The 18,557-nt window shown below is 41.7% G+C and overlaps 1 protein-coding gene across 5 annotated transcripts in view; it reads left to right on the forward strand.

The window, feature by feature from the left end:
* The window catches only part of XPO1 (exportin 1), a 71,665-nt gene that overhangs the window by 37,019 nt on the left and 16,089 nt on the right, over window positions 1-18,557 (forward strand). For all 5 annotated transcript variants that reach the window (XM_087717481.1, XM_014069933.2, XM_014069931.2 and 2 more), the window contains 10 exons: window positions 644-705; window positions 814-858; window positions 941-1,122; window positions 2,177-2,225; window positions 2,306-2,425; window positions 2,534-2,662; window positions 5,570-5,728; window positions 15,440-15,637; window positions 16,913-17,051; window positions 17,433-17,614. In XM_087717481.1, coding sequence (XP_087573607.1) covers window positions 644-705; window positions 814-858; window positions 941-1,122; window positions 2,177-2,225; window positions 2,306-2,425; window positions 2,534-2,662; window positions 5,570-5,728; window positions 15,440-15,637; window positions 16,913-17,051; window positions 17,433-17,614 — 1,265 coding nt within the window. The remainder of the gene's footprint in view (window positions 1-643; window positions 706-813; window positions 859-940; window positions 1,123-2,176; window positions 2,226-2,305; window positions 2,426-2,533; window positions 2,663-5,569; window positions 5,729-15,439; window positions 15,638-16,912; window positions 17,052-17,432; window positions 17,615-18,557) is intronic.

Here is an 18,557-nt window from a genome sequence, read left to right on the forward strand (position 1 = left end):
GTGACTGCTTTTGGAAGAAATATATTTGATGATAAATTATGCTAAAAGTTGTTGAGGGTGTATAGGTGTCCTAAGGAAATGTACCGGCACATTGATGAAATAATGTAGACACCAATTAGAGAGATTTATAAAACACATTTTAAATTAAACCAACTCTATATACAATTAGTGTGGATAGATGAGGTACAGTCTTGAACACTGATGATACTTAACTGTACTCAAAGTTGAGAGTCTCAGGGGAACATGTTAGATAAGGTAAAGTTAGTAGGGGCAGCATAGGAATCTTGGGAGAGAAGACAATAGCTTCTCAAAAGATTGCCATTGATCAAATAAGTGACCACCAAGAACTGAATTATATTTCCAGGTTTCCCGTGCCCACTCTTCATGAATTTAGCCTTTAGGGCTCTTTCAGTCATAAATTTAAACTTCTAGTTGCTAAAGTTTCAGAAGTTCAGTGTCTCTCAAAATTCAAGATATAATTCTTTTTAAAAAAAAGAAAAAAGATTGTTATATGTGAAAGCATGTATGTGAGATAGATGCAACCTAATTGGCAGTTGATCGTTTACCGTTTCTTTATGTAGCTGTTGTTTACTATTAAGTTATTATCATTTACTATTAATTAATTTTTGTTTACTGTCTACAGGTATCAAAAAGTATGTTGTTGGCTTAATTATCAAGACCTCCTCTGATCCAACATGTGTTGAAGTGAGTAAAAGTTCCTTGGGGATACAAAGATGGTCCTTGTAAATTAAATAGGATATATCTTAATTTCTTTATTTTTCTCCCTTATCCTCTCCCTTCTCCCTCATTCAGAAAGAGAAAGTATACATTGGGAAATTGAACATGATTCTTGTTCAGGTGAGTCGAATTTCTGGTCTTTATATATTATTTAAGTCTGGAGTAATAATTGTTCACTATATTCACTTTTCATATTTTTCAGATACTAAAACAAGAATGGCCAAAACATTGGCCAACATTCATCAGTGATATTGTTGGGGCCAGCAGAACAAGTGAAAGCCTTTGCCAGAACAACATGGTCATCTTGAAGCTATTGAGTGAAGAAGTCTTTGATTTTTCCAGTGGACAGATAACTCAAGTGAAAGCCAAACATTTAAAGGACAGGCAAGTGATTAATATAAGGAGTATACCAGAAATGCAAGTTTGAATTGTAATTAAAAACAAATAAAATTCTCCACCTAATGTCAAAGATCCTTGAACATAAGAAGGTGGTATCAGTTAAGATACATTTTATTGAATTGTGTTCCTTGATACCAAGAAGCCATTACTTCCCATTTCCTCTGTCATAGTCTCTTACTTTCCTGTGCCAAAGAAGATACATGCCAGACAACTCCATAGTAGCTGAGCTGCCTCACTTAAAAAATGCTGAGCCTTGTTCTATTTTGTCCAGAACTTCCTACCTCAGCAGTCATTCTGCATCTTTGGTGAAGTGCAGAATTTCCTTTGGTGATTCTGCCAGTTTTATCTTTACCTTTTCTTTTTTGGGAGAAAAGGGCTAGTAAAGTTTTTAGATTAACAGCTGGAGATTTCCAGTTTCTTATGGATATACATAGACTGTTGAATTTCTAATCAATGTTTTTGTTTTGAATATATTTATAAGGGTTTGATAAGTGTCCTGTTGTCATTTAACTGTGTTTGTATTTTAAAGTTGTGCTGTAGAAATTGTTTATTTTTAAAAGTAGTTTAAATGTTTATTATATCATTTAATTCATATTTAGCAATTGAATTGGTAATAATATGGCATGATAATACAAACAGCTAGAGAAGAACCCCTCATTTCATTAGGTGCTGAAGGGCCCCTCATTTCACTAGGTGCAGTGGGAGTGGACAAGATACTAGGAGTTCTCTGTTGGGACTTCCCTTCTTAGTAACAACTTGCCCATCCAGGGTGAGGGTGATTCCCATTCATGAGCTCCTGGATGCTTATTCCAAAAGCCTTTGGGGATTGATTAATGTTATCATTATATATATATCGTTTGAATGGAAATAAAACATTCAACTGTCCCCATACATCAAAAAATACTGTACATGGGGTGTACTTACTTTCTCACACAACCATAACTTATGCATTAATATCTACATTCCATCTTAGTCCTAAATACTAAGGTGGTAAATGAACTGTCTAATACTAAACCTGATTATTTTCTCTTGCTACTAGCATGTGCAATGAATTCTCACAGATATTTCAGCTATGTCAATTTGTGATGGTAAGTTTTATAATATAATTGTTTATAAGATACCACTTCACAATATAGGTGGATTTTCTCACATATCATTTTATTAACAGGAGAACTCTCAAAATGCTCCTCTTGTTCATGCGACATTGGAAACTTTACTTCGATTTCTCAACTGGATTCCACTGGGCTATATTTTTGAGACCAAATTGATCAGTACATTAATATACAAAGTGAGTACTTGCTATGTGTAGATTAACTTACTGAGAACAAAAATTATATCTTGAGTTTGCCTAATAAATAAGACATTGCCGCTTATGTTGTTTTTTCTTCTTTTATAGTTTTTAAATGTTCCTATGTTCCGAAATGTTTCTTTGAAGTGCCTAACAGAAATTGCTGGTGTCAGTGTGAGTCAGTATGAGGAACAATTTGTCACACTCTTTACTTTAACCATGATGCAGTTGAAACAGGTAACTTTCACATTCAACTATTGATCTTTTCTATTTGCCTGTTAAATAAATAGCAGGTTTCCTTATATATATCCTGCTCATATTGAATAAGCTGCTCTTGGCTTGTTTAAAAGCATTTCCCCTACAGAAGTCTTCTTTTTTTAATTCTGACCAACTGCAAAGGCTTTAATACACAAGTACACATTAATAAGTATACAAAATGTTAAGTGTGTGGTAATACATACTTTTTTAGATTAACAACTGGAGATTGCTAGTTTCTTATGGATACACATAACTGTTATGTTGAACTAATTTCTAATCACTGTCTTTGTCTTGAATATATTTATAAGGATTTTATAAGGGCTGTATTTAGACTCAATCTTGAAAGGAGATAATAATTAGCTCTGGGCTAGACTTTGATGTAAGACCTGAGGTCCTTTTGACCCCAAATGCTTCAGAGTGTAACTCCTAATTGAATTTATATGCTGTTAAGTTCCTATGCCATTCAGAAAAGTCAGGACTGTCATTCAAAATCTTTTATGAATTTATTTTTCTATCCCACCTACCATTTGGAACTACTTTATTTACTTAATTATTGCTATTACTACTTTCTACTACTACTAGAAAATATCTTATAGCCATGTTTAACCACAGATTGATAGCTTATTAAGTGCAGTTCCTGCTCACATTCTGCTGAAATTCTGACATTGGAAAATCTTACCTCTGACTTTCGTAGCATCTGGTCCACTTAGAAGTTCTCCTGGTCTCAAAGATTGATGTAGCCATTCAGGAAATTTTACAGAGTGTCCCAGACTGCTTGCTTAGATAGAAGAGACATAAATTTACAAGAGCATTATGTCATTTTAGTTAAATAATCAGAAATGTATTGGTGTTGATGCACAGAGTTATTTTATTGATTGAGTTTGCTTGTGTGCCATTCACTCCCGAAGGTTTTTGATAGCTAACTTTGACCATTTATAAATATATAAAATAACAATCATATTCATATAAAAAATGTAAACACCATGTTCCAGTGAACCTCAGCTGCAGTTAGAATACCCTTCTTCCATGAAATTAGAAAGGATTTTATTAAAATCTAAGCGGGATATAGTCAATTGAATCTCTTTGACAGGAAGAAGTTTAAAAGAGCAATGGGCTACTGAAGGTTGCTGATAGGTCCAAAATTGTCCAAAACAGTCAGATTAAGCAAAAAATTCCTGATTAATTGTGAAAGGAACACTGCTTATTTAAAGAAGCATTGATTACTGACTGGATGCAATCTCCTGCCAATTCATGGGAGGCCTTAACCAACCGTGAAGATCTCATCCACTTGAGACTCTCCGACATAATTCTAATTCATAAGACAAGACCCCCATCATCTCTACGGGTGCTGTCCAGCTGGAATCCAGTTCTCCTCATGTTTATGAGTGGTTTTGTCTGCCAAATGCTGCAAGAATTCTTCACAGTGTTTTTTCAAATGGTCTTGATGAATATTCTTCTATTGAAGTCACCTTAAAAAAGCCAAAGGGTAGCATTAAGCCAGTGCCATAACTAGCAAAATGCTTTCTTTCTGCTGCTTGAATCATCTCTGAATATACACCAATGTAAGTTCATGCTTGCACAGATCAGACTGCCTCCAGGGACATTCAATGCATATCTACTACTCAATTTTCCTTAACTGCTCAGTAACCAGTGAGCTGCAATGAACATACAAACAAAAAATGCCTCTCCATTCAGTCCAACATTATGCAGACATCTTTATTCCAGGAGATGACCAGAATTTCATCTGAAAAACCCACCAAATCCTTGAGAAAAGACCTCTTAAAAGCCACAAGATCCATAAAACAGCTGTAGCAGACTGATTTAATAGGTGCTCCTCTATTGCAGGGGGGAGTCGCAGTACAAAATTCCATAGCATAGTGTGAGATCTCTCATGTGTCAATGCCATGGTTGCCATAGCAGCCATGAATTCCAGAGCCACTCCAGATCTGCTGAAGAAACTTAGGTTCCCATTACTATATCTGGGAAAACTTATCAACAATCAAGTTAAGCAGCAACAGTAATGCATACAAGCAGCAAACCAAATTGGGGTCCCTAGCCCAGCCGAATATATTCCAAATATCTTTAGTGTAGCACATCTTAAGTCTGAGATTACAACTTCTCCCTACCTGCTGCTTCTCCAGGAACTGCATCTATTGCAAATGTCAAAAATCAGGTGAACAGATTTCCAACAGGGAAACATGTCATCCTCTTGCACTCAGAAAGTACAGTAAAAGGATTTGTTAATTGCTCAAAATCAGCCTTAACGCTACATCTTTGAATAGTATACTATCTTCAGTTGAAAATACATGTGGGACTTGCAGTTAAATTATTTATAGCTTCAATCCAAAGAAAAGTAAATCAGAATATTTAAGCAAAGCTTTGTTACAGTAAGTGGAAGTATTAGTTGTCATTTCTGAAGGCCAGTCTTGTATATGTATGAGAACTTCCATGAATTTCTCAGATGAAAGTTATGTTAAGAAGTAGTTTATAACTCTAGGGCAGCCTTTCTTAACGGGTTCTATGGGAGGCTATAATTTAAAAAATACATTTTTTGACCTTTATACACTGCAATGCTAGTGCTCAAATTTTAATGCTCTGACACTTGGTGGCAACCTGCTGTTTTGCCATTGTATTTTTTGTAAAACAGATTAGAAGTGAATTGTATGTTCAAGTTTTCATATTTTTTGCAAATTTTATGTAAGGATTTATTGAAATCAGAATTTTTTTTCAAGGGTTTCTCCAAGATAAAAAGGTTAAGAAAATCTGTCGGGAATAAATACAATGTAATGTCTTCATTTATGTATGTTTTATGTAATACACAAAAATAAAATTATTAGCAGGACTTAACTTTAAGTTCAAGATTATAACTATATTTTACTTTCTTAGATGCTTCCTTTGAACACCAATATACGACTGGCATATTCCAATGGAAAAGATGATGAACAGAATTTCATTCAGAATCTCAGCTTGTTTCTCTGTACCTTTTTAAAAGAGCACGGTCAACTTATAGAAAAACGTTTAAATCTCAGAGAGACGTTAATGGAAGTAAGCTCCTTTTTATTTTTATTCACACCTATGTCAAATTGAAGATGTGGAGTTAAATTTACTTTATTGTCATTGCACCTTGTACAATGAAATTAAATTCCATCTTCAAGTGTACATTATAACTATAAAAATAAAACACAAACACACATCCTTCACATTCTATACAATTGAATTGAAAACCTGATACTGCATTCGTATTGCACTATACAGTAGAATTCAATATTGTTACTGCCCTGGGATAGAAGCTGTTTTTCAGTCTATTTGGTCCTTGTTTTTATTATCCTGTACTGTCTGCCAGGTGGTAAAAGTTCAAAAAAAGGTTGCCCAGGATGAGATAGATCTTTAAGAATGTTTTGAACTTTCCTAAAGCTCTTCCAAAGAGGGGAGAGGGCAACCAATGATCCTCTGAGCAATGATGTTAACTCTCTGGAGCACTATCCTATCTGCCACTGTGCAGTTGGCAAACCATGCACAAGTGCAGTAAGTTAAAATACTTTCTATGGCGCAGCAGTAGAAGGTCACCAGCAGTTTTTCATTCGGTTATTGTTTCCTGAAAAGACTCAGTTAGTATAATCTCTGCTGGGGCCTTTTGACTAGTGCTGCAATGTGAGTGCCCCAGGTCAACTCTTCTTTTATGATAACACCCAGAAACATAAAACTGGCCACTTGCTCCACTTGGTCTTTAAGCACTCGGTCAGAGATACCAGCAGGACTGGCAACCTTTTTAAGGTCCACAGCTCTCAGAATGCTCCTCATCTCCTGTTTGTCCACAATTAGGTGGGGGCTACAATGAGCTGGTGGTTGTATTTTAGCTGTCTCTGATGTCTCCACTTCAAAGTGAGCAAAGAAATGATTCAGCTCCTTTGCCAACAAAGTATCCCCCTCAGCACGGATGGCATTGGTCGGTTGATGATTGGTAATTTGTTGAATCCGTTGCCACACCTGCCTCATGTTATTACTATAAAAATTATCCTCAATCTTCCTCTTATAAGCAGTCTTGGCCTTCCAAATACCTTCCTTCAGACTGGCTCTGGCAACACTGTATCTTGCCCCCATCCCTGGACCTAAAGGCCTTGGTCCTGTCACACAAGAGGCACTGGACTTTCTTTCTTTGGAGAACAAATACAAAAACTTGGTTTGATGCAAGATGTAAAATAGACCAATTGAGTATTTCTATTCCATTTTAGTTTATCTTTCTATCTCATAAGTTTGATTAAAAGTATATTGAGAGGTGGGAGTCAAACATGATGGCTGTCCAACTGTGAGTAGGAAATCTGATAAATCAATGCCTCAAGCATTCTATCAACTACGAAATTGTTCCAATCTAGATATTTATATTCTATCCGATCAGTGCAGGTACTGTAACTGCATAACAAATTGTAAAGTTTTTTTTTTAATCTGGCTGTCACCTTTTTCTTTTTTAAAACGATTTTTATCTCTCAACCTTTCAGAGATCAAGTGGGGGGGCGGTGATCTATCCTAAAGAAGAAAACTATGTGTTTGGCTTCATAATATAAGAACTTAACAGTTTGCAGGAAAAGATATGAACATTGCGCAAAAGCCATTTTGCTTTCAAATTTTAAAGGCAAAACTGGGACTGCACATTGGGAGTGATAGGGCTATATGTAGCTGGTGGCATTGATTATGCTTACAGATGCTTCTTGTGGGCTCAGATAAGGGAGATGTAACTCGTGATCATATCTCATTTATCTGGATTGATACTATCAATCATGGAATCCTGTTGGATCATCCTGGGTATGGGAGGCACTGTGGTAACCTTATCTCCCAGAACAATTGTGATGATGAGATGGTAGTTAAGCCTTACTTTATGCACTTCCTCAGGGATTAGCATTTTCCCTGCTCCTATTTATAATCTTCACATGAGGCTTTAGAAGAAATAATATTAATATGGGGCCACATATCAATATACAGATGTTACCAGTTGACCTCTGGTGAATTAGGTGATATTGTGGTAAATCTGTTCCATTGCCATTACCCAAAAATGAGCCTTACAAGCCCCCTCCCCCAAATAAATCCTAGTGAAGGGGGTGGGGGTGGCCAGCACAAGAGATGGCAAGCATACATGAGTTGACTGGCAGCAGCTTGTGCAGCCCAGGTGAGTTGATTACTTATCCAAGCAGAGGTGGAGGGAGACACGCAATTTGGAAAGCCATGTGGGTCGCGAGAAAGCTGAGAGTCGAAGGGCCAGAGTGGGCAGGTGACCACGAGAGGTTCATCTTTGAGTCTCTCGGCTTGCCTGCAGCATGTCAAGACTGCCTTCTTTCCGCGCCTCTGCCTCCATCTGCTGCCAGTGCCGCCATGCGAAGCCCAGCCCATCAACTCGGCTTTCCCGCAGCACATCTGGATTGCCTGCTTCTCTCTCCTGCACCTCTGTACATCTGCTGCTTGTACAGGAAATCAACTCACCTGAGGTGCACGAGCTGTGCAATCCCAGAGTGTGCCGACCAAGTAACTGGCAGGCTGCAGGTGCTGTGATACTGTCGGTCACCTCACGCTTGCCACCTCTTGTGAACACGCCAGGGGCAGGGTGCCCAGCCAGACTGATCACCCTGAAATTGTGCTTCCCTGAAAATAAGCCCTAGTGCTTACTTTGGAGCCCAAAAACATAACACCAGGTCTTATTTTCTGGGAAACACTGTAGGTGTTAGATTATGGATGGGAAGAAACTAACACTAACAAAAGCAAATTATTTTGGATTCAAGCACTTTATATTTCTGGAGATTCACTAGGAAATGCACTTTCCTATAAAAATTTTGTGCATAATTTGGGAGTCCTCATGCTGCCATTACTTAAGCAACTGAAACCACAGCTTGAAGAATGTTTGCGTAGATGCATCTGGTGCATAATCAGGATGTCCTCCTCCAAGTCACTCATGACTTAGTCACCTCTCACTTGGACTGCTTTACATGGGATTCCATCTAGAAACAAGAGCTTAGTCCAAAATACAGTGGCACAAATTTATTTAATGTATTTATATGTCACATTTACATCCCACTGCAGTTTTATGTATTTCTGGTTGCAGTTCAAGATATTGGCTATTAATTGTAAAGCTCTGCATGACTTGGGACCTAGAAACTTACAGGACTGCCATTCTCCAATTAAGTGATCTCATATTATGGGACTTCAGAAACAAATCTGCTTTGTGGCTGCCTCTGCACCCTTATAATAGCATTCTTCAAAAAATTTGCGTTGATCTTGGGAGTAGATTTGTGGACACTCTTCGAATATTGTCTTAATTTTGGTTGATTGTGGAGTTTTGCTTCCCCAACATGCTTCCATATTTCTTGTATTACTTTTGCCCTTGTCTATTATTTTAAATTGCATTCATTTAATGTTGTACATTACCTAGAGGCCCTTCTATGGTTAGGCAGCTTATAGGTAACGGTTGAGTGGATGAATGATACTGCCTGCCCTGTTCTCTGTGTGCTGCTTGGGGAATGTAAGCATGGGTTAACTTTGTCCATTAGCCTTGAGACTGAGTTATGCAAATTGCTGGCCACGCCTCCTCTGACTGGACTGGTTCAGTTTTTTTAACTCAGTCCAGCCTAAAGAGACGCAAAATAATTCGCTCTAGGTTACTAGATAGATTCATCATTATTATTTCACAAATTCATCATTATTATTTCAGCTTGGATTCCACTTCGCTGGATTGAGTTCCCCTCAGGGTAAATATCTCTGCAAGGGGTTCCTTTCTCCTCAGTTACAGTGACGAGTGGGTTTTGGCGTTCCCGGAGCCTTCGGGGCCAAGGAACGTTCTTGTTGGAGGCAGGGGTGCGCCATTGTTTACTGTGGGAAGGTTGGTTCACCGCCTTCATGTTGTCTTGCCGCGGTTGGGGTTCGGTTCGCCGCCCCGCGCCGGCCGCTCTCACCGCTGTCTGCCTCCCCCCCTCGAGATTGCTCAACAAAATGTGGAGCCCGGACTCTCCGTCGGAGTCTCTGGAGGCCCCGGGCGCAGTCGCTGGCAAGAATCGAGGCAGGCATTTTCCATTCTGGCAACTGCCTTTGTGCCTCGCCAATTTGAATCTCCCGCCTTCGCTGTGCTCATGATGGCCATTTTGGGTTGCGGAGGCCATTTTGAAGCCCTTTTTCATGCCAGACAACCAGTCTGGCTGGACGTGGCTTCAGTTTCCCACCCACAGTGACATAGAATCACCAGATTCATTGCTCCACAGAGGTCCATTCTACTGGAGCACGAGTTTGATCCCTAACAGCCTCCTGTTTCGATTGCGATCAACATTTGGCATTCAATGAACGTGAGCTTGAGCCCTTTCAACTTAGCTTACATGGCGGATCGTTCTATTACCGGGGGCAGCGCTGGGGTTCCACCTCTCCTCAGTTGTTCTCCGATGCCACTGGGGCCTCATCTAGAGTGGGTAGGGCTTCAACCAGGGCCGCCAGCCTCAGACCCCGGGCCATCTCAGCAGCTCCTGCCAGGCCCGCTAAGTGCACCAGTGTCCAAAAATGGGCCTAGGGATCCCTCATCTTCCAGGTCCCCTTCCATCCTACTGCCTCAAGGGCCTTCTACCTCCGGCCTAGCTGGAATTCAAGGTTGCTCTCCAGACCTTCCCCTCTCTCAGGATCTTACAACTGCAGGGCCTGGCTCAGGCGTTCAGGGCTCGTCTGATTTTCCAGGGCCCAGCTCAGATCCGCCCCCCCCTCCCATTCAGGTGCCTCAGCCACCTTTACTCCCACGGCTGCTGGCAGCAGACCGGAGGATAACCCAGAGTTTGATCTCAGGGACATGATTGCCACTGCCATATCTAGGGGAGTGGATGCAGAGTTACAGCATAGGAGTCAACGTCCTAAAAATGTGAACCTTGCCAGGGATTCAGCCACCTCTCAGGATGTCCCCCCTCCTCTCCCTTTCCTTCCATCTACAGCGAAGGGTCTGTTTTAGCGGGGGGGAGGTGAGATTTTGGGGAGGAAGGTGAGATTTTGGATTTGGAATTATCGGATGAAGAAGGGCTGGTTCAGGATAATGTTCCCTTCTTGGGCCTCTTCAAACCAGCCCTATTCAAGTCTCTTCTTTACAAAGCCAAGGCCATCTCCAATTTGGGGGGGAGCAACCACCCAGGCCAGCACCGACGTGGGCCTTGATCCCACGGGGCGCTTGTTCGCTGAACAGGTGCAAGAACAGGAGACTATTCCATCACCCAAATTGTTTCTGGACATAATCCAGAAACCGTGGGCTCACCGCAGTTTCGCCCCCCCAGCAATGGCAATAGAAAGCTTTATGCTTCCACGCTGGAATTGGACACCATTTTACAGTTTCCCACTGTTGACCAACCGATAGCGGCCTTGGATTCCCCTGCCCTTATTCCATCTGAAATTTTAGAGGGATTGAAGGCAGAGACCGCAAGGCGGAGCTTGTTATTCGCAAAACGCACCAGGCAACTGCCTGGGCATTGCGTGCCGCTACGGCGGCCTCGTTCTTCAATAGAACTTCCTTAGTTTGGGTAAGACAACTTCAGGAGAGGTTAGGATCAGAGGACCTGCACCTTCATCAGGATGTGGTCAAACTGGTGGCGGCTTTGGAATTCTCGAATGCAACACTCAATGCGGCCAACTTCGCGTCCCGAGCTGTGGCATCCAATATAGCTTCTCGTTGCTTGTTATGGCTACGCCATTGGCAAGTGGATGTACAATCCAAATGGCGCCTTGCCTCCACCCCCTTCAAGGGCAGTTCCCTATTTGCTGCAGCGCTGGATCCTATACTGGTTGAAATGAGGGAAAGCGAAAGGTGCTGCCCTCGACCACTAAGCACACGGATTGGAGGCAACAACTGTATCCTCGGAGGCAGCCCTTTTGTTTTGGGGAGTCGGGGTACTCATCCCTCCTACACCCCCTTTTCTAATAGATTTTTTTCCCAATCCCAGGACAGGTTTCAGGACAGGTCCAATACTAGGGACAGAGGTAGGAACCAGCACCAACAACAGGCCCAGGCCTGGCGGCCCTTTTGTAGCACCAACAACCGGTCCTTTCATAGGTACCGGTGACTCGCTAGAGGTTGGCCCTATTGGTGGGCGCTTAACTACCTTTGTTCGCCAATGGGAAGCCACAACCTCTGATGCCTGGGCTCTTCAGACTGTGAGGCTGGGCCTCATTCTGGAGTTCCTGGCCATTCCCCTGAGACGTTTCATCAAATGTCCAGTACCCAGGTGCCAGTTAAAGCGACGTCTGATGGACACGGAAATCCAGCATCTCATTTCCATCAGCAATAGAACAGGTGCTGAGGGGACAGGAGGGTCTAGGTTTCTACTCCATACTATTCCAAGTTCCCAACGCCTTGGGAGGATGGCAGGCCATCCTAGACTTGAAATGGCTCAATTTCTACCTCAAATACCAAAAATTCAAAATGCAATCACTCAAGAGTATTCTGACGAGCATTCGCCAAGGCGATCTCACCTCCATCGACATCAAGGATGCCTACTTGCATATTTCAATACATCCGGCCCATCGAAAGTTTCTGCGCTTCCACTTCACGGGTCATCATTTCCAGTACCGTGCCTTACTATTCAGCCTATCATCAGCCCCGCGGGACTTCACCCAACTGCTAGCAGTAGTTGCAGCCTTGCTGAGGTCGGTTCCCCTAAGAGTCATTTGTTATCTCGATGACATCTTAATCTTATCGTCTTCCCGGAACCAGGCCTATTGTGACTTACATCTGACAATCGACGCCCTACAGGATCACGGATTCATGCTGAACTTTCCAAAAAGCCACCTGCACCCGATCACGTCCATGCTACATCTTGGGGCAGTCATCAACTTGGAGACTTGTGTGGTCTCTCTCTCGAGGGAGAGACAGCAGAGCCTGCAACCCCTGGTGAGCCAAGTGCTCAAACAGAGGTCACCTTCCCTTGCAGTATTGTCCCAACCTCTAGGGAAGATGATATTTTGCATAGATGTTGTACCTTGGGCATGGTTCCACCCACAACCACTGCAGTGGTATCTACTCCCATTCTAAAGGGCTCACACCAGTCACACTCCAATCATGATTCGCTTACTGACCAAGGTGTTCCTATTGCTCTGTTGGTGGCTGTCATCCCGCATCCTCAAGGGATGCCTTTTCAAGGAACCGGAGCGGATTGTGGTTACAACGGATGTGAGCCAATTCAGGTGGGGGGTCCACGCCCTGAATTGAAGGTCGTTGTACTGTCCGGGAGCTGAACAACAGCATCAATTGGCTGGAGCTACAGGCCATCCGCCTAGCCCTCCGTGAGTTTTGACACATGGTCCCCTCCAACCATGTACTGATACTCACCGACAACGTGGCCTCCAAGGCGCATATCAACCGCCAAGGTAGCACGAGGTCCAAACCCTGATGATGAAAGCAGAGCGCCTACACCACTGGGCGGAGAACCATCTGTTGTCAGTCTGAGCGGAACACATATTGGGCACTGCAAACATCCAAGCAGACTGGCTGAGCAGGACCACGGTGGATCAGGCGGAGTGGAGCTTGCACCCAGCCCTGTTCCAAGAACTGTCCCACTGCTTCAGCCACCCGCAGAGGGACCTGTTCGCCCAACCCGAAAACACACACCTGCCGTGTTATTACACCAGGTACCAGGAGCAGAAGGCACCAACGCTCTCCAAAGCCCTTGGCTGTTGGGCCTCCTTTATGCCTTCCCGCCTCTGCCAATTGTGCCGCTGGTCATACGGAAGATTCTGACAGAACAGGCGGAAGTGCTGCTGGTTGCACCGATGTGGCCACGACGCCCCTGGTATGCGGACCTCGTCCATCTGTCCATCTCTAGCCCGTGGAAAATTATGGACGACCGGATATCCCTCTCGCAAGGAGCTCTCATCCACTCGAATCCACAGCTGTTACAGTTAGCCATGTGGCATGTGAGCGGGCGATCCTGAGTCAGCAGCATTTCTCTGATAGGGTCATCTCCACGATCCAGGCGGCTTGCCGCCCGTCAACAACACACATCTACCTGGCGAGCATTTGCTGCAGATGGTGTCGGGCACCGGGTGAGGACCCAACTGGGGCGACCACAGGTTTTGGATTTCCTACAGATGGGCATGGACAAAGGACTAACACCTAACACCCTCCGCCATCAAATTGCGGCTCTGTCTACCGTAATTGGTGGTGGGCAAGGCCAACCCCTAGTTCAACATCCAGGGATGCGGGCCTTCCTGAAGGGAGTGGCGAACCTTAGCCCACCTAACGTTCATCGCTATCCTACCTGGGATCTCTCCCTAGTACTAAATGCCCTTACGGCGGCTCCATTCGAGCCTATTCGGACCATCTCCCTCAGGTTACTGACTCTTAAGACTGTCTTTTTGGTAGCCATTACATCGGCCCGGCGTGTGTCCGAGTTGGCGGTGCTCTCCGTCCAAGACGACCTCTGCATCTTCCATCCAAGCAAGGTCGTATTACGTTTGGACCAGACCTTTATTCCAAAAGGCAACTCGTGGTTCCACAAGTCCCAAGAAATCACTCTCCCAGATTTCTGTCCACAGCCATCTCACCCCCGAGAACGGCATTGGCATCATCTCGATGTTTGTCGTTCACTTCTCCGCTATGTGAAACACACTGCGTCGTTCAGAAGGATGGAGGCCCTGTTTGTGTCCTTCCAACCTGCTACCGTGGGCCATAAGGCATTGTGACATATCATCGGCCGCTGGTTGAAGGCGTGTATTGCCCTAGCCTATGACTGCCAGACCCGACCAGTTCCCAGTCATATTACTCCCCATTCTACTAGGAGTGCAGCCACGACGGCGGCCTGGGCAATGCAGGCCTCGGTGGAAGACATCTGCAGGGCAGCGGCCTGGTCATCACCGTCACCCTTTATCTGTCACTACAAGGTGGATGTTTATGCCTCGGCTGAGGCATCCTTTGGACGGCACGTGCTGCAAAGGGTAGCTTCTTCAGCTACGGCATCAGACCAGCCTCGCTCCCGCTCCTGAAGTGTATTGCTTTGGCATGTCCCATGCTTGGATTCCCCAAGCAGCTCACAGGAGAACGACCGTTGACTTACCTGAACGGTCCTTCTATGTGCACTGCGAGGGAATCCAAACCCGTCTTCGGCTATTCTGGGCCTGGACTTCCTTTTTTCCTATGACATTCTGACTTACCTTGACTTCTAGACTTATTTTGCTTCTCTCAAGCCGGCTGATCCTTTGTGCAAAACTGAACCAGTCCAATCAGAGGAGGCGTGGCCAGCAATTTTTATAACTCAGTCTCAGGGCTAATGGACAAAGTTAACCCATGCTTGGATTCCCCTCGTAGCACCTATAGAAGGACTGTTCAGGTAAGTCAACGGTCGATTTATGAATTATTTCATCTGAACACGTTCCATGTTCTTTTTTTCTGTTGTAGTGATCAGTATGGATAAACTATTTGCTCCTTTTTTGGATGGATGGATGGATGGATGGATGGATGTTTCTGAAAATATAAATATAGACAGAGCAGAAACAGCCTTATTTATTCACTCGCCTCATCTGTGGTGATTTGCAATTTCATGCAATAATTTAAATGACAAAAATATATATTAAATGCTGGAATTCTATGAGATTTTAATGTACTTGATTTCAGCAATTTTTTAATTTTCTTTTTGCAGAGGGTTGTAGATAACAATTTCAGAGCTACTACTTCATAACTACTTCATTTTAGGGATATTTTGAAATAATCTGACCAATTTCTAAACCTTTTACTAATTAAACTCCAAAATAAATTTATATTAGGCTCTCCATTACATGTTGCTGGTATCTGAAGTAGAAGAAACTGAAATCTTCAAGATTTGTCTGGAGTATTGGAATCATCTGGCTGCTGAATTATATAGAGAGAGTCCATTTTCAACATCAGCTTCTCCATTGCTATCTGGAACTCAGCATTTTGATGTTCCTCCCCGGAGACAATTGTATTTGCCTGTGCTGTCTAAGGTAATTGTAATCACCAGTTTATTTATACTTTCTATAAGTATGAAAAGAGTTTACTGCAGTACCTTACTATGACTTAGGAGCTGTGAGTTCCTGGAGATACATGGCCAAAAACTGGAGATACTCTTATCTGGAACTCTAGATAGTGATTCACTACTCCACCTGGATGTTGTGTACAATTTGGGGGTGCTTCTGGATTCCTAACTCTTACTTGAAGAGCTGGTGATGCTGTGATTAGGCTTTATACAGCTGTGCTAATTACACTGTTTTTCCTGAATTGGGAGGACCTGCTCATGGTAATTAAAAGTTTAGCCACTCCTCAATTGGATTATTGCATCATGCTCTATATGAGCTGTCCTTGAAAACTAGACAAGCTTCAGTTGTTTCAGAATGCAGTAGTGTAGGTAGTTATTGGATTTCCACATTACACATATGTAGCACTTCTACTCTGCAAGCTGCATTGCTTCTCTACATAGAGGTTCCAGGTGCAAATCAGGATGCTGATTATGGCCTATAAAGTCCTGCCTGGCAATGGCCTGGTTTATTTGTTAGGTTGCCTTCTCAAGCATATCTGTCCATCCAACATACTCCAAGAGAAAAGACCTACTCTTCTCTGAAGCAATGTCACCTTTGAGATACAGGGGACATGCTTTTTGGTGGTAGCCCTTCTTCTTTGGAACACTTACCTCAATACTACAGTTGACCACAACCCCAGAGCCCTTTAAAAGGCAGCCAAGACTTGGATCTTTCCCTGGGGTTGGGTGAAGATGAATAGAATTCCCAATTGAAAAGATATTGCCTATTTTAGTTCCAAATGTCATTTAATTGATTTGTTTGTTTTTATGATATACATTATTTGTCTTTATATTTTTATTTAATGATTCTGTACACTGTCCAGAGGTCATGTTTAAGTTTGATAGCTTTATAAATGTTTGAAAACAATAACATTTAAAGGTGAGGTGGAATAGAGAACCCGATGAGGTTGTGTGATGGTCACAGGTACACAGCCACCCACTGGTAAATGTTAAGGATTCCAGCTCTATGAGTTTTGTGCCTCAGCAAATGAGGTTTTTGGTTGCTTTCTGTAGGAATAACTGTTATCATTTTAAATGTACATCAAGTTTGTAATTTGCTTTTCAAGTCTTGTATACTGTACTACAATAATCAATAAATTCTGAATCATTAGATAGCCTCTGCGTCATCTGGCCTATCAGTTAAATAGTGATGTGAGAAATCTGATTTACATACTATGCTTTTTAAATATATATTAATATATAGGTGCGATTATTGATGGTTAGCCGCATGGCAAAACCAGAAGAAGTACTTGTTGTAGAAAATGATCAAGGAGAAGTTGTTCGAGAATTTATGAAAGATACAGACTCTATCAACTTGTACAAGAACATGAGAGAAACATTAGGTAAATTATATTTGCATGATTATTATCTTTAATTTTGATTTGTTAAGGAAAAAAACCCCAAAACTAAAATGTGAAAATGTATACTATTACAGTTGATAGGAAGTGATAATTTTTTCCGTTGATAGCCCCAAACAAAGCTAGAGTAGAGGTTATATCATTTTCATAAGCAAATTTATTTTAGCCATGATTCTGTAGATTGAATTTTTTGTTGCAGTTGCTTATAATTTTTATTAAGGTAATTGGTTGTAGTTTGCATTGGTCTCCCTCAACTCTGAAAAAAACTAGCAAATTTTACAATTCACTCTAGCATGTCATTAAATGTTAGTGGAGAATGATATTCTGAATTCCTGGTAGTCAACTTACTTAAATTATTTCTTCCAGTTTATCTTACCCATCTGGATTATGCAGATACCGAACGAATAATGACAGAGAAGCTTCACAATCAAGTAAATGGTACTGAATGGTCATGGAAAAATCTCAATACCCTGTGTTGGGCTATAGGTTCAATAAGTGGAGCAATGCATGAAGAAGATGAGAAGAGGTTTCTTGTAACAGTAATAAAGGTATAGTAATGTATACAGTCTTTAGTAGCTTCTCAGGGAACTTTATATTTTGTAAAAAGAAAATCAACCTTTTAAGACAATTTTGCAAATACTATATATCAGGAAACATTGAACTTCTAAAAAGGTTGGTGTTGTTTTCATGGAAGTCAACACCAATATTACAGCTTCACTGGCAAACAGCATTTTGAATGCCTTCAAGTCCAAATACACCTCTCATTTAGCCACCGCATTTACTTTCTTAAATTGGAAACAAAATAATGGCTAAGCAAATTATGTGACTGATAGAGATGTTGCAAAGTTCACTGGTTGCAGCCATCTCATTGAGGTAAAGTTGTCTCATGCAGCAGTGTCAGTGATACTGTTCATTATTTTGATTTTTTTTTTAAAAAAATATCTTACTTATGAACGGTCACTAAACAACATTCCTTCACTCCCTATTCATTATTCAGACACCAGCTACTTGAACGTGTATATTCTCTATTATCTTTTCAAGCAGGATTGGTTCACTTGATGAGAACAAAACTAGGAGTGTCATTTTGATGGCTGCTCTTAAGTCTTTGGATTTTGTGAGGCTTTCTCTTTCTGCTATTCTAGGAAGCAATTTTTATTCAAGTATCTGTTTATGCTAAAGCTGGTATATATTTTTAAGTTCACTTGAATTTGTTTACCACGGTGTTTTATTGTGTTTTCACTAGTGTATTACTTATTACGTCTGAAATCTTCTGTTAATTGGTATATTAATGAAATTTTCATTATGATGGACTTCTGTTACTAGTCTACTCAGAAGAGGATTTGTCTTACTATATATTCTTTGTTAGTGCTACATTAACTGGATTTGAGTATAGAAAAATGTCCTCATATTTTGCATAATTACAGTATTACAAGACAAGGTCATGATTGTTTTTACAAGCATTTGATTTCACTTATTTTACCTTATTTTTTA

The sequence above is a fragment of the Thamnophis sirtalis genome, unplaced genomic scaffold (genome assembly GCF_051295495.1).
Source record: "Thamnophis sirtalis isolate CommonGarterSnake01/CBP01778 unplaced genomic scaffold, rThaSir2_p1.2 scaffold_6, whole genome shotgun sequence".
NCBI classification, from domain to species: Eukaryota; Metazoa; Chordata; class Lepidosauria; order Squamata; family Natricidae; genus Thamnophis; species Thamnophis sirtalis.